Source organism: Pollachius pollachius (assembly GCF_949987615.1).
Source record: "Pollachius pollachius genome assembly, chromosome: 9".
Classification (NCBI taxonomy): Eukaryota; Metazoa; Chordata; class Actinopteri; order Gadiformes; family Gadidae; genus Pollachius; species Pollachius pollachius.
In genome coordinates, this window is record NC_136942.1 from 11,862,137 (window position 1) to 11,875,825 (window position 13,689).

A 13,689-nucleotide genomic window follows, 5' to 3' on the forward strand; every position below is an offset into this window, starting at 1 on the left:
TATTACGACTCTTAATGTTGTATGGTGATATCCTCTTCATGTTGTCATGGTGACGCCGCCATGGTGGTGGTGGTGTTGCCATGATGCGGTCATGATGTTGCCACGGTGTTGTCATGGCGTTGTCGTCATGGCGGTGTTGTCATGGTTATGTTGTCATGGTGTATCGTCATTGCGTTGAGATCATGTTGGTGTCGTCATGGTGATGTTGTCCGGTGCGTGTGGTGTTCTTTGACGTCACCAACGTCAAACTGGACTTTCCTCTCGGCCCTCTGGAGCAACACGAGAAGCCTAGGATCAGCGTCACCCAACACCAGATAACATCAGGGTGGAGGGGGCGGTCCTACCAGTTTGTGGGCGGGGCATCTGCTGTCACGTCCAATGTCCTTTTGTCTCCGCTCTGTCCTCTCCCAATCGTCTAACCAGAGCTGCCGTCTGAACTCTGACTGCCGCAGCGTGATTCGCTGGAAGATGGCCTGGTTCTGAGCGCTGATCTGAGCCAGGTCCGCCCGCCTCTTCTCAGCGTTCAGACTGGAGAGATCAGACTGATTATAATAATACAAACCTGCTCTCAGCGTTCACTCTGGAGAGATCAGACTGATTATAATAATACAAACCTGCTCTCAGCGTTCAGAATGGAGAGATCAGACTGATTATAATAATACAAACCTGCTCTCAGCGTTCAGAATGGAGAGATCAGACTGATTATAATAATACAAACCTGCTCGCAGCATTCAGACTGGAGAGATCAGACTGATAAATAATACAAACCTCCACCTATTACTCTTTATTCTATCAAATAATAAAGGCCATTTCTATCTACGATATATATTAAAAAATGTGATTTATATTTATTATATATAGCAAATATAATTTATTTCTAAATCCAATTTATTTTATTGTTACTTTCACTAACCATGTCACTTTGACCTGTCCGCTGTTGCAACGGCGACGAGAAAAACATTAATCAACCTTGTAGAATATTCTGTATGCAGAGATTCTTATTGTGGAGGCAACTGTTTATAATGCTATCCTGTAAAGACTTATTGTGGAGGCTACTGTTTCTAATGCTGTCATGTAGAGCCTCTTATTGTGGAGGCTGGTCATTAGCAGTAGTAAGTGTGATTGTTCGGTCATGGCTTTGGATTAGGTGTAGTATCGTCCAAAATATTCAGCAGTATAAAGTTGCATTTAATGCTAGGAATGATCAGATATGGTACTGTGTCAGTACTACTAGGCACTGGGTCAGTACTCTGACCTCCTGTGGGGTAAATGGTCAGTACTCTGACCTCCTGGGGGGTAGATGATCAGTGCTCTGACGTCCTGTGGGGGAAGATGGTCAGTGCTCTGACCTCCTGTGGGGGAAGATGGTCAGTGCTCTGACCTCCTGTGGGGGTACATGTTCCAGTTGTCCACCTGGCCTCTGGAGTGCATGATCCCAGAGAGTTTGGAGGACAGCTGCTTATTATCTCGGTTGATGTCGGCTAGCCGCTCCTCTTGTGGCTACAGCATCCAGACCATTAAGTTATGTTAGCATTATAGCTATAGGTTATTTGTAGAGGGATAGAAATAGCCCTTTGTTGTGTTGGTATTTTAGCTAGCATGTTAGCATTCTGGCTAGAGGGTTAGCGTTAGCTGCTGATAGAGTTGGCCCAGTATGACCAGTACGCCTGCTCTAATGTCCCACTGACCTGCAGCTTCTTCAGTTTGAGGGTCACATGAGCAGGAGTTCTGATGCCTTTTGTGTCAACAACTGGCAGAGCTGAGTTCACCTGGTAACAACAGGACAACAGGTAACAACAGGACAACAACGGGTAACAGGATAACAACAAAAACAGATAACAGGACAACAACAACAACAACAGGTAACAACAGAAAAAAAACAGGACAACAACAACAGGTAACAACAGGACAACAACAACAGGTAACAACAACAGGACAACAACAATAGGTAACAACAGGACAACTAAAACTGGTAACAACAGGACAACAATAACATTAGGGTGGGGTGGTGAGGGTTCGGGTAAGGCTTGTGAGGGTTAAGGGTAGGGTGAGGGGGGGGGTTAGGTAAGGGTGGGACGATGGGGTTGAGGGTACCTACCCGGTGGCGGTGGGCCCGGTACCGATCGTGGTCCCAGCGCTGCTGCAGGTAGAGGTTGGTGCTGGGCTGCAGGGGGGCGTAGCAGAGGGGCCGCCGCTCCAGGGGCCGCACGGAACCTGCTCTCGCACTTGCCATCTCGATGTCTCTACCACTCTCTCTAGCTCACCCTTGATGTCTCTCTACCACTCTCTCTAGCTCACCCTTGATGTCTCTCTACCACTCTCTTTAGCTCACCCTCGATGTCTCTCTAACACTCTCTCTAGCTCACCCTCGATGTCTCTCTAACACTCTCTCTAGCTCCCTGCCTATATCCCCTCCTGCTCTAATTTACTGGCTGTCTCTGCTCCTCACACTGTATTCTCTTCTGTCGGGCTGATTATGTCTCTCTCTCTCTTTCTCTCGTCAGATAGAGTGACCATCTATTATTACTGAGCTGATCCCCCCCCCCCACACACACAGTATGGGTCAGAGTTTCCCTCAGAAGGCAGATTAGTAGCAATGTGTTTATTTTAAAGTTTAACCATTTTTGTTTCTTTCTCTTGCACTATATACTAGTGTCATGTCTTTAACCCAGTTTTATCAGCAATAACTTAGAAATTTAATCAAAAACCCAAACCCTAACCAACCCTAGCCTCACTCAAACACTAACCCTAGCCTCACTCAAACACTCACCCTACCCTCACTCAAACACTAACCCTACCCTCACTCAAACACTAACCCTACCCTCACTCAAACGCCAACCCTACCCTCACTCAAACACTAATCTAACCCTATCCTCACTCAAACACTAACCTAACCCTAGCCCCACTTAAACTCTAACTTCACTCAAACACTAACCCCTACCCTCACTCAAACACTAACCAACCCTCTTCACTCAAACCCAAAATATTATCCCCATGACCCCATCATGCATTGCTTCCCTTTCTGCCAATTTGACAAAATACCAAATACCCCAAATAATCTATTTACTACTGAATGTGATCCTGAATTACCCGTCTTGGATTAATAACGTATCGAATATATTCCTGAAATGTATTGAATCCATTCCAGATCCACTGTCCCGAGACTCCAGTCCAGTGACTCCGATCCAGTGACTCCGGTCCAGTGACTCCCGTCCAGTTACTCCGGTCCGGGTCTTCCGTCGCTCCGTCCGCCAGACAAACAGCCGTTAGCCGCACACAGAGAGCCTCGATGTGGGCCAACTAGAGAGCAAAAGCAGTGTATTTATGATAATGTTGGCTTCCGAGGAAACCCCTGAATGAGAAGGACGGGGTCTCGGCCGGTGTGAGTGGACTTTAACCGGACGGGGAGCCGCTGCGTTCCAGTGGTCCGTCCCCCGGTGCTCGCCGCGGATCTCCCGGCAGCACAGTGATCGATCGGCCGCTACGATCCACCGAGTCTGGGTCTGCGAACCCACCGAGGACCCGGGCTTTACCCCGGGCTGTACCCGGTCCCATCGGTCCATGGAGTGTACATGATCCATTCAGCCAGACCGGGTTCACACACGGGGTAAGTGGGCCAGAACAGAGGGTCAGGACGAACCGTGGGGTTAGCCTGCTAGCTAGTTAGCTAGCGAGCTATAGTAGCTATCTAGCTAGCCGTGGTCACAGCGTCTTTGTCTGGAGAGAACCCGGGCTCTGCTACCCCCACAGCCCGGGGACGGGCCTTGGCCCGGGCTCTGTTCCCCCCACAACCCGGGCTCTACTACCCCCACAGCCCGGGGACTGGCCTGGGCTCGGGCTCTACCCTCCACAGCCCGGGAGCGGGACTGCAGGGGGCCCGGGCTCTGCTCTCCACAGCCCGGGGACGGGCCTGCAGGGGGCCCGGGCTCTGCTACCCCCACAGCCCGGGCTCTGCTACCCCCACAGTCCGGGAGCGGGCTTGCAGCAGGCCCGCTCCCGGGCTGTAGGGCTAGGCTCCAGCCCACCGCCCTGGATCTCTCCTCCAGTTGGGCTGCTACACGGGGAGTCTCCTGGTGGAGGTCCCCATCGAGACCCGGGGGAACACACAGGACATGATGGTCTCGGGTCATGAGGGTCTGACAGGCTAGCCCGCTAGCAGCAGGCTAACTGCTCCTCCAAACTGATCCGACCTCAGGGACTCTGAGCCGGGCAGGAGTTAGGAGGTGACTCCCTGGATCAGAGCTAGGTCAGGGTAGGACCCAAGAGACCTGCGGGCGCTGAGGTCTATAAAGGTGATATTAAGCCTTAGGGTGGACTTTAACCATAACAAGCTGTGGACGGGACGAGGTCATAGACTCATGGGTCTGTGGACAGCATACTGCTGAGAGGTTAAAAAATACAAATAATAACAATACAATCCACATGAAGGAGCTGTTGAGGGGAATAATGTCAACATTAGTATTTCCATAACCAAAGCACATATTTTTTTATGTTTGGGACAAAAGTCCAGCAAACCGTCGGTCCATATGGTTTAGGGTTATTAACTGTGTTATAAACTGGGTTTAACTTTCCTGAATAATGTCATTTAGGCATTTGATTAATGCATGGGTTGTATGGATTTATTCAATGTGACCCTTTCTTATAAGCTATTTATCCAGTGAACCCTTCTATACCCATGTCATTAAGGAGCAGGTAGGGGTTATACAGAACAGAGACAGGTCATTAAGGAGCCGGTCAGGGTTAGACAGTACAGATCCATATTGTTAAGGAGCAGGGGTTAGTCTGCTGGCTTTGTTTTTTTTGTTAGTGGTTGTTTTTCTTCCTGTCACTTATGTTGCTGCGGTCAGCTGTGAGCTATCATGGTCGCTGTCAGCTATGATGTTGTGGTAAGGTTGGTTGTGTTGCTGTGGTGAGCTGTGCTGTTAGCTGTGTGTCTGTGCTCCTCTCTCCAGGTGAGATGCGGGGCTCTGGGTAGCAGAGAGGCAGCCGGCCCTCCATAGCCCGGCCCAGTAACATGTCCCTCAGCAGCGCTGATACAGGCGGGAACGGTGTGGACTCGACTGCAGTGGAGGCGTATGACAGCGGGGATGAGTGGGACATCGGTGTAGGGAACCTCATCATCGACCTGGACGCTGACTTGGAGAAGGAGAAGCTGGAGATGTCGGGCAGTAAGGACGCCGGCATGGCCCCCCCTACAGGCCCAGGGGCCCCGCCGCCGGGCCCTGGGGCCCCCCTACCTGAGAAGGTGACCTTCATAGCCCCCGGGGCTCAGAGCAAAACCAAGTCCAAACGCAGCAAGACCCCCAAGGAAGGCAGCAAGCCCCCCGCTTCTGCAGACACCCCCAAGAGGGAGCTCCCGGGGCGCGGGGCCCCAGGGGAGGCCCCCTCTCCCGGCCCCAACACTCCCACAAAGGGCCCCGAGAAGGGCATAAAAATCACACGCAGTGGTCCCCCCACCAAGAAGGACAAGGAGGGGGCCTGCGGGAAGAGTAAGAAGGAGAAAATGGAGGTGGTCCCCTCAGGGGTGGGGGCCGTGGACAAAGAGGTGGGGGCCCCTGCTCTGTCTCAGGGGGCCCCCCACCCCGGCCTGTTTGAGGGACAGAATACGGACTTGGCTGCCGCCGAGCATCATGGGAGTATCGCTCTGGACTTGACAGAGGGACGGCTGCCCGTCGCCATGGCAACAGATGAGGAGGCGGAGGCCAGCGAGTACCACAGCCTCCAGATGGGCTCTGGGGAGCAGGTAGGACCTGGAGGACTTCTCCTCCACCCTGATGGGTCACTAGGGGGTGGGTGGTGTAGTGAGGAATCCTCCACCCTGATGGGTCACTAGGGGCTGGGTGGTGTAGTGAAGACTCCTCCACCCTGATGGGTCACTAGGGGCTGGATGTTTGTTTGTGTTTGTGTGTGTGTGTGTGTGTGTGTGTGTGTGTGTGTGTGTGCGTTTACCTTTACTATATTATGATAGTTTCATTGAGTGTTCCATCCTCGTTTAACAAGAGCCTTGATGAATGCTTAATTAGCCAAACTTTCACTTGATCAGTCAATTCAATGTGATTTAAAATTAGGACTGAGACAGTATTTGCTAGCGTAGCGTCTCATTTATTAAAAGGCGATGAATACGCAAAGTCCTCGAATGAGGAGGATATATAATGTAATATAATATATCAGGCAGCATAATCCACACTCTCCTCTGAAGAACCACAGACCTCCTTTGGTTTTGCTAAGCATTAGCATTATTAGCTTGCTTTAAACTTAAAGGCTCTCCAGGAATAGCATTATTTGCATATTTAAAGAGGTAAGAGGCTAGCCAGGAATAGCATGTTTTATTATCAAGGCTACATGTTTCTGTTTGTTACACCTTGTCAGATGGAGGCACCGCCCGTCCCTCCTGTGGCACTCCCGCTAGCTGCTCCTGTAAGCACGGACCTCCTGCTAGCTGCTACCACTAGCCTAGAGCTCCCGCTAGCCACTGCTGCTAGCTCAGACCTGTCGCTAGCTCCGGCTAGCAGCGCAGACATCTCCTCCAGCTGTGAGCAGATCATGGTCCGCACACGCTCCCTGGCGGTGGGTACCCGCTCCCTGGCCGTCACAACGGCCCACGTAGCGCTGGCCACCGAGCCCGAGTGCCTGGGGCCCTGTGAGCCAGGCACCAGCGTCAACCTGGAGGGCATCGTCTGGCAGGAGACCGAGGACGGTGAGCCCAGCAACCTGCCCCCAGACACAGCCCCCATCACGCATCACCCTAACACATCCTGCCAGTCGTAGCAACGCTGACACATCCTGCCAGTCGTAGCAACGCTGACACATCATGCCAGTCGTAGCAACGCTGACACATTCTGCCAGTCGTAGCAACGCTGACACATCCTGCCAGTCGTAGCCACGCTAACACATCCTGCTACATGTAGCCATGCTATCACATCCTGCTAGTCCCAGCCATGCTAACACATTGTGTGTGTGTGTGTGTGTGTGTGTGTGTGTGTGTGTGTGTGTGTGTGTGTGCTTACACATCCTGCTAGTCGTAGTCACATTGACACATCCTGCTACATGTAGCCATGTTAACACATCCGGTGTATGTGTCTAGGTATGCTGGTGGTGAACGTTTCCTGGAGGAACAAGACCTACGTTGGAACTCTGCTGGACTGTACCCGACACAACTGGGCCCCACCGAGGTAATACTACAGTTATATACATGTAGTACTATAGTAATATACATGTACACACACTGAGGTATTACTACAGTTATATACATGTACACACACCGAGGTAGTACTACAATAATAATAGTACACCAAAGGAAGTACACGGTGGTGTACACAGTAGTAGTATACAGACACACACCAGGCTACAAAGTAGTAGTATACACACACATACCAGGCTACACAGTAGTAGTACACACACACACACACACACACACACACACACACACACACACACACACACACACACACACACACACACACACACACACACACACACACACAATGGTGTACAGTCATATACACACATCACACATTGGTGGCCGCTGAAGGCACAAACGCTACGTCTCGGTGCTAACGTCTCTCGGTGCTAGCCGTGCTCATGCTCCGTCTCGATGCTAACGTTTGTCGGTGCTAGCCATGCGGAGGCTGGCTAGCACCGATGCTAGCCATGATGATAACGCTACGTCTCGGTGCTTGCCATGCTATTCTGTCTTGATGCTAACGTCTGTCAGTGCTAGCTGTGCTAACGCTATGTCCTGCTAGGTTCTGCGAGGCGGGAGAGATGGAGGTGCGTAGCGGGCGTGGGCGGGGCAAGCGGGCACGGCCCGGCAGCCACTCCTCCTCCTCGGACCCGCGCGGGGGGGCTAGTAAGACACGTGCAGCGGCGGCTAGCGGGGGAGCTAAGGGCCGCCGCGGGAGCCAGCCCTCCGCCCCGGAGGAGCCCCTCCCCGCGACCAAGAGGAAGACCCCCACCCCCAGGCCCCCGGGAGACCCCCCGACCGAACCCCCCGCCCCCGAGGACCCCAAGAGCACCAAGCGCATGCGGGCCTCCTCCAGCCCCGGGGCGGGCGCCCCGTCGGAGCCCGGCGGCCCCCCCTCCCCCACCCTCATCGACTGCCCCCACCCCAACTGCAACAAGAAGTACAAACACGTCAACGGGCTGAAGTACCACCAGGCCCGCGCACACAACCTGCCAGACCCCCTGGACCCCGACGGGGGCGACAGCGAGGGGGCGGAGGACCACGTCTCCTCCGCCCCCCCCAACGGGACGGTCGGTTCCCCGGGCTGCCCCGCCACGCCCAGGGCCCGTGGGGCCGAGGCCCAGAGCCCCTCCCCGGGCTGGGGGTCCCGGCAGGGCCGGAGGTGGGGTGAGGGGGAGGCAGGGGAGGACTGTGAGGAGGAGGGCCGGCTGCTTGGGTCAGGGGTCAAGCAAGAGAAGGGCTGTGTTAAAACAGGCAAGACCAGCTGGCCCCCCGGCCCACTGTACCCCCTGCACACCCCCCCCTCCAACGAGCCCTCCTCAATGGTTCAGTCCATCCCCAACGACCCCTCCTCAATGGTTCATTCCATCCCCAACGACCCCTCCTTAATGGTTCATTCCATTCCCAACGACCCCTCCTTAATGGTTCATTCCATTCCCAACGACCCCTCCTTAATGGTTCAGTCCATTCCCAACGACCCCTCCTCAATTGTTCAGTCCATTCCCAACGACCCCTCCTCAATGGTTCAATCCATTCCCAACGACCCCTCCTTAATGGTTCAGTCCGGTGCTAAAAGCCACCAATCAAAAGGGCCGCTGGAAGGCAGCCCGCTTTGCCCCGCCCCCAGCCCGTCGCCGAGCCCCTCTCCCGGCAGTCCTAAAGAGAGGAAGAAGAAGAAGAGGAAGGAAGGGGGGAGGGAGGGGGACAGCCCACGGGGGAGGGAGGGTAGGAGCCCCTACTCGGAGTGCTCTGACCCCCAGCTGAACGGGGAGCCCACCCACCCCCCCCACCACAGCCGCCTGGCCAGCATGAAGGCGGAGGCGGACAAGGTGTACAGCTTCTCCGACAACACGCCCAGCCCCTGCATCGGCCTGGCCCCGCCCCTCACGCCGCTGCAGCTCAGCCAGAACGGGGCCGACGGCCTGTCCGTCAAGACCGGAAGCCCCGCCTACTCGGACATCTCTGATGCGGGCGAGGACGGCGAGGGGCGCGGGGAGGGGGGCCGGGCGGTGAAGCTGGAGCCGGGGGTCCGCGAGGGGCCCAAGAAGACCCTGTTCCCCCCGCTCACCCCCGGGGATCCGGGGGGCCGCTACGGCTACCCCGGGCCCCCAGGCGCAGCACCCCAGGGGGGCGGAGCACCGCCGCAGGTGGAGGGAGCGCAGGTGAAGGTGAAGAAGGAGAGGGAGGAGGAGGTGGAGGAGGAAGAGGGGGAGCAGCAACAGCAGCAGCAGGTGGAGCTGAGGAGGATCAAGTCCGAGCCGACGGAGCACAGGAAGCTGGAGACAGGGGGGGCAGGGCTTGTATCCCAGCAGCAGCAGCAGCAGCAACAACAGCAGCAGCAGCAGCAACAGCAGCAGCAGCTGTCCGTCATCCAGCAGCGCTCCAACATGTACATGCCCCCGCTCTACTACAACCAGTACGCATACGTCCCCCCCTACACCTACCACAGCCACATGCTGCAGGCCAGCTCTGCCTACCGCCACGACAGACCCCGCCCCCACGACGAGAGACCCCGCCCCCATGATGAGAGACCCCGCCCCCACGACGAGAGACCCCGCCCCCACGACGAGAGGACCCGCCCCCACGATGACCGGCCCCGTCCCCACGACGACCGGCCCCGCCCCCCTGAGAGGAGAGCCGAGCACGCACCCGGCGGAAAGGAGGAGGGGAAGCAGAAGGGCCCGCCTCCCCCCGGTCCACCGGACCCGGGCCCCAAGGGGGGGGGCGGCCCTGCCCACCACGACCCCCTCCCAACCCCCCACCTCCTCGCCAGCAAGCTGAAGGACCACGGCCACGGGGCCGGACCCCCAGGGGCCCTCGGGACCCCCGGGACTCCGGGGACGGAGAAGAGCAAGTCGGTCATCATGTCCAAGGAGGAGGAGGAGGGGGGGGGCAGGAGGACTCCCGGGGGCGCCCCCCCTCCGGGGTACCGCGGCAAGGAGGACCCCAAGGTTGCCATGGAGACGGGCCGGCCGGCCGGCATGGAGCCAGCCATGTGGTACAGACAGGTATGACCAGGACCCCGTGAAGATCCAACACATCATCATCTAACACACCATCATCTAACACACCATCATCTAACACACCATCATCCAACACACCATCATCTAACACACCATCATCTAACACACCATCATCCAACACACCATCATCCAACACACCATCATCTAACACACCATCATCCAACACACCATCATCCAACACACCATCATCCAACACACCATCATCCAAAACACCATCATCCAACACACCATCATCCAACACACCATCATCCAAAACACCATCATCCAACACACCATCATCCAACACACCATCATCCAAAACACCATCATCCAACACAGCATCATCCAACACACCATAATCCAACGCACCATAATCCAACACACCATAATCCAACACACCATCTAACACACCATCCAACACATCAAAGCACTGTAAAAGGCTGACAGATGAGTGTTCTGTGAGGGTCTCTGGGTAGAAGGTGGTTGGTTACAGCTGTTCTGAGCGTCTCTCCCCCTCCCCCCGCAGGAGCCGGACTCGCGCCTGTGGCCCTACGTCTACCCCAACAAGTACCCAGCGGACGAGGAGCGGTGGAGGGACGAGAGGGAGAGGGAGCGGGACCGCGAGAGAGACCGCGAGAGAGACCGCGAGAGAGACCGCGAGAGGGAGAGAGACAGAGAACGAGAAAGAGAGAGAGACAGGAAGGGGAAGGAGGAGAAGCCCCGCCCCAAGGAGGAGCACCAGAGGGAGGAGTCAGGGGAGGGGAGGGAGGGGCCCCGGGCCCCCGACGACCCCCGGGGGGTGGGGAAGGAGCCCCGGCCACTCCACATGCACTTCTCTCCCCAGCAGCACCAGGCCTACCTGCCCTACATGCAGGGGGCCTACGCCTACGGTCAGGGCTTCGACCCCAACACGCCCGGCTACCGCGGGGTGCCCTCCGTCATGATCCACAACTACCCTGGTGAGAGCCTGTAGACCCCCTGTAGACCCCACCCACGTAGACCCCCTGTAGACCCCACCCACGTAGACCCCCTGTAGACCCCACCCACGTAGACCCCCTGTAGACCCCACCCATGTAGACCCCCTGTAGACCCCACCCACGTAGACCCCCTGTAGACCCCACCCACGTAGACCCCCTGTAGACCCCACCCACGTAGACCCCCTGTAGACCCTCTGTAGACCCCACTCCCTATAGACCCCCTGTAGACCCGACCCCTTGTAGACCCCACCCCCTATAGACCCCACATAGACTCACTGTAGACCCCCTATAGACCCCCTGTAGACCATACCCACATAGACCCCCTGTAGACCCCCTATAGACCCCCTGTAGACCCCACCCACGTAGACCCCCTGTAGACCCTCTGTAGACCCCCTGTAGACCCCCTATAGACCCCCTGTAGACCATACCCACATAGACCCCCTATAGACCCCCTGTAGACCCCACCCACGTAGACCCCCTGTAGACCCCCTGTAGACCCCCTATAGACCCCCTGTAGACCCACTATAGACCCCCTGTAGACCCACTATAGACCCCCTGTAGACCCACTATAGACCCCCTATAGACCATACCCACATAGACCCCCTATAGACCCCCTGTAGACCACACCCACATAGACCCCCTATAGACCCCCTGTAGACCCCACCCACGTAGACCCCCTGTAGACCCCCTATAGACCCTCTATAGACCCCCTGTAGACCCCCTGTAGACCCCACCCACGTAGACCCCCTGTAGACCCAACATAGACCCCACATAGACCCTCTGTAGACCTCCTGTAGACCCATGTGTGGTGCTATGTGTGTTGTGGTGCTGACGTGTGCTGTGCGTGCGTGGTGCTGTTGTGTTGCTGACGTGCCCCCCACCCCCCAGGCTCCTACCTGCCGGCGGGCTACCCGTTCTCCGCGCCCTACGGGGGGAAGGGCTGTGAGGAGGCGGAGTCCCGCTCCAGCCCGTCGGGCTCCAAGCCGCCCGGGGACACCAAGGCCCTGGAGCTGTTGCAGCAGCACGCCTCCCACTACAAGACCAAGTCCTCCTCCACCGCCGGGCCCCCCAAGGGCCCCCCGGACCGGGACCCCCGGGGGGGCGGGGGAGGAGGAGGAGGAGGAGGAGGAGGAGGAGGAGGAGGAGGGGGTGGGGGGGAGAGGGACGGGGAGCGGCCACGCTCCTCCCCCTCCCAGCGCGCTGTCACCTCACACCACCACCTGGGGTACCCCCTGCTGTCAGGGCAGTACGACCTGCCCTATAATGCAGGTAGGCCTCAACCCATACCCTAACTCTTACCTTAACCCTTAGGGACGGGTGAGTTACCCTTAAGGACGGGTGAGTTACCCTTAGGGACGGGTGAGTTACCCTTAGGGACGGGTGAGTTACCCTTAGGGACGGGTGAGTGACCTGACGTTTGGCTCCTCCCCCACAGGCATGTCATCGTCCGCCATCGTAGCCAGTCAGCAGGCCACCGCCCCCTCCATGTACCCCCCGGCGAGAAGGTGAGGAAGGTAAGACCCCTCCTACCCTCTGACCCTGATATAACCAAACCCTCTGACCTCTGACCCTAACCCTGACATAACCAAACCCTCTGACCTCTGACCCTAACCCTGACATAACCAAACCCTCTGACCTCTGACCCTAACCCTGACATAACCAAACCCTCTGACCCTAACGCTGATACAACCAAACCCTCTGACCCTAACCCTGATATAACCAAACCCTCTGACCTCTGACCCTAATCCTGATATAACCAAACCCTCTGACCCTAACCCTGATATAACCAAACCCTCTGACCTCTGACCCTAATCCTGATATAACCAAACCCTCTGACCCTAACCCTGATATAACCAAACCCTCTGACCCTTACCCTGACACTACCAAACCCTCTGACCTCTGACCCTAACCCTGATATAACCAAACCCTCTGACCCTAACCCTGATATAACCAAACCCTCTGACCTCTAACCCTAACACTGATATAACCAAACCCCAGTCAGCTCTGTTGCTAAGACACAGCTACGGGAGCCTTTGTGGTTCTACTTTGGGTGACCTAGCTTTTAGCACTGTATCCTAGCTGTTGGCAATGTATCCTAGCCGTTTTAACGTCCTGGTTCATTCATGTTTTCTCCTCAACCTACCAAAGGGACAACAGATGAACCAGCCGACCTCCTGCTCCCCAACACTGGACACACTTCTGATGGACCTCTGGAGCTAGTCTAGAACTGCGGTGCTAGGACTGTGGGGCTAGGCTCAATTGTTTGTGTGTGTGTGTGTGTGTGTGTGTGTGTGTGTGTGTGTGTGTGTGTGTGTGTGTGTGTGTGTGTGTGTGTGTGTGTGTGTGTGTGTGTGTGTGTGTGTGTGTGTGTGTGTGTGTGTGTGTGTGTGTGTAAATACTGTACAGGGGAATAATTTTAAAAGAAGTTTCTGGATGCTCTTCTGTTTTTCTACATGTTGATGTTATTAAAATTGTAACTGGTGGAATATCAAGTGTAGTCATTCAACACACACTCACGCTTGCACAA

General features: G+C 56.0%; 2 protein-coding genes across 2 annotated transcripts; one reads left to right on the forward strand and one right to left on the reverse strand.

Moving 5' to 3' along the window:
- Positions 1–194: 194 nt before the first annotated feature.
- On the reverse strand, positions 195–2,233 carry LOC307080270 (sperm axonemal maintenance protein CFAP97D1; the record flags this gene model as incomplete). The annotated part of the gene is made up of 5 exons (XM_079742913.1): positions 195–269; positions 345–528; positions 1,382–1,500; positions 1,689–1,769; positions 2,099–2,233. 5 exons carry the CDS (start codon positions 2,231–2,233, stop codon positions 195–197), a joined length of 594 nt encoding a protein of 197 aa, XP_079599039.1.
- A 1,012-nt stretch (positions 2,234–3,245) lies between these two features.
- znf609a (zinc finger protein 609a) lies at positions 3,246–13,637 on the forward strand. The gene is made up of 9 exons (XM_079743802.1): positions 3,246–3,607; positions 4,953–5,743; positions 6,370–6,697; positions 7,085–7,172; positions 7,746–10,191; positions 10,712–11,144; positions 12,051–12,431; positions 12,598–12,667; positions 13,311–13,637. The coding sequence occupies exons 2-9, from the start codon at positions 5,015–5,017 to the stop codon at positions 13,321–13,323; spliced, it is 4,488 nt and encodes a 1,495-aa protein (XP_079599928.1). The 5' UTR covers positions 3,246–3,607; positions 4,953–5,014; the 3' UTR covers positions 13,324–13,637.
- Positions 13,638–13,689: the final 52 nt, after the last annotated feature.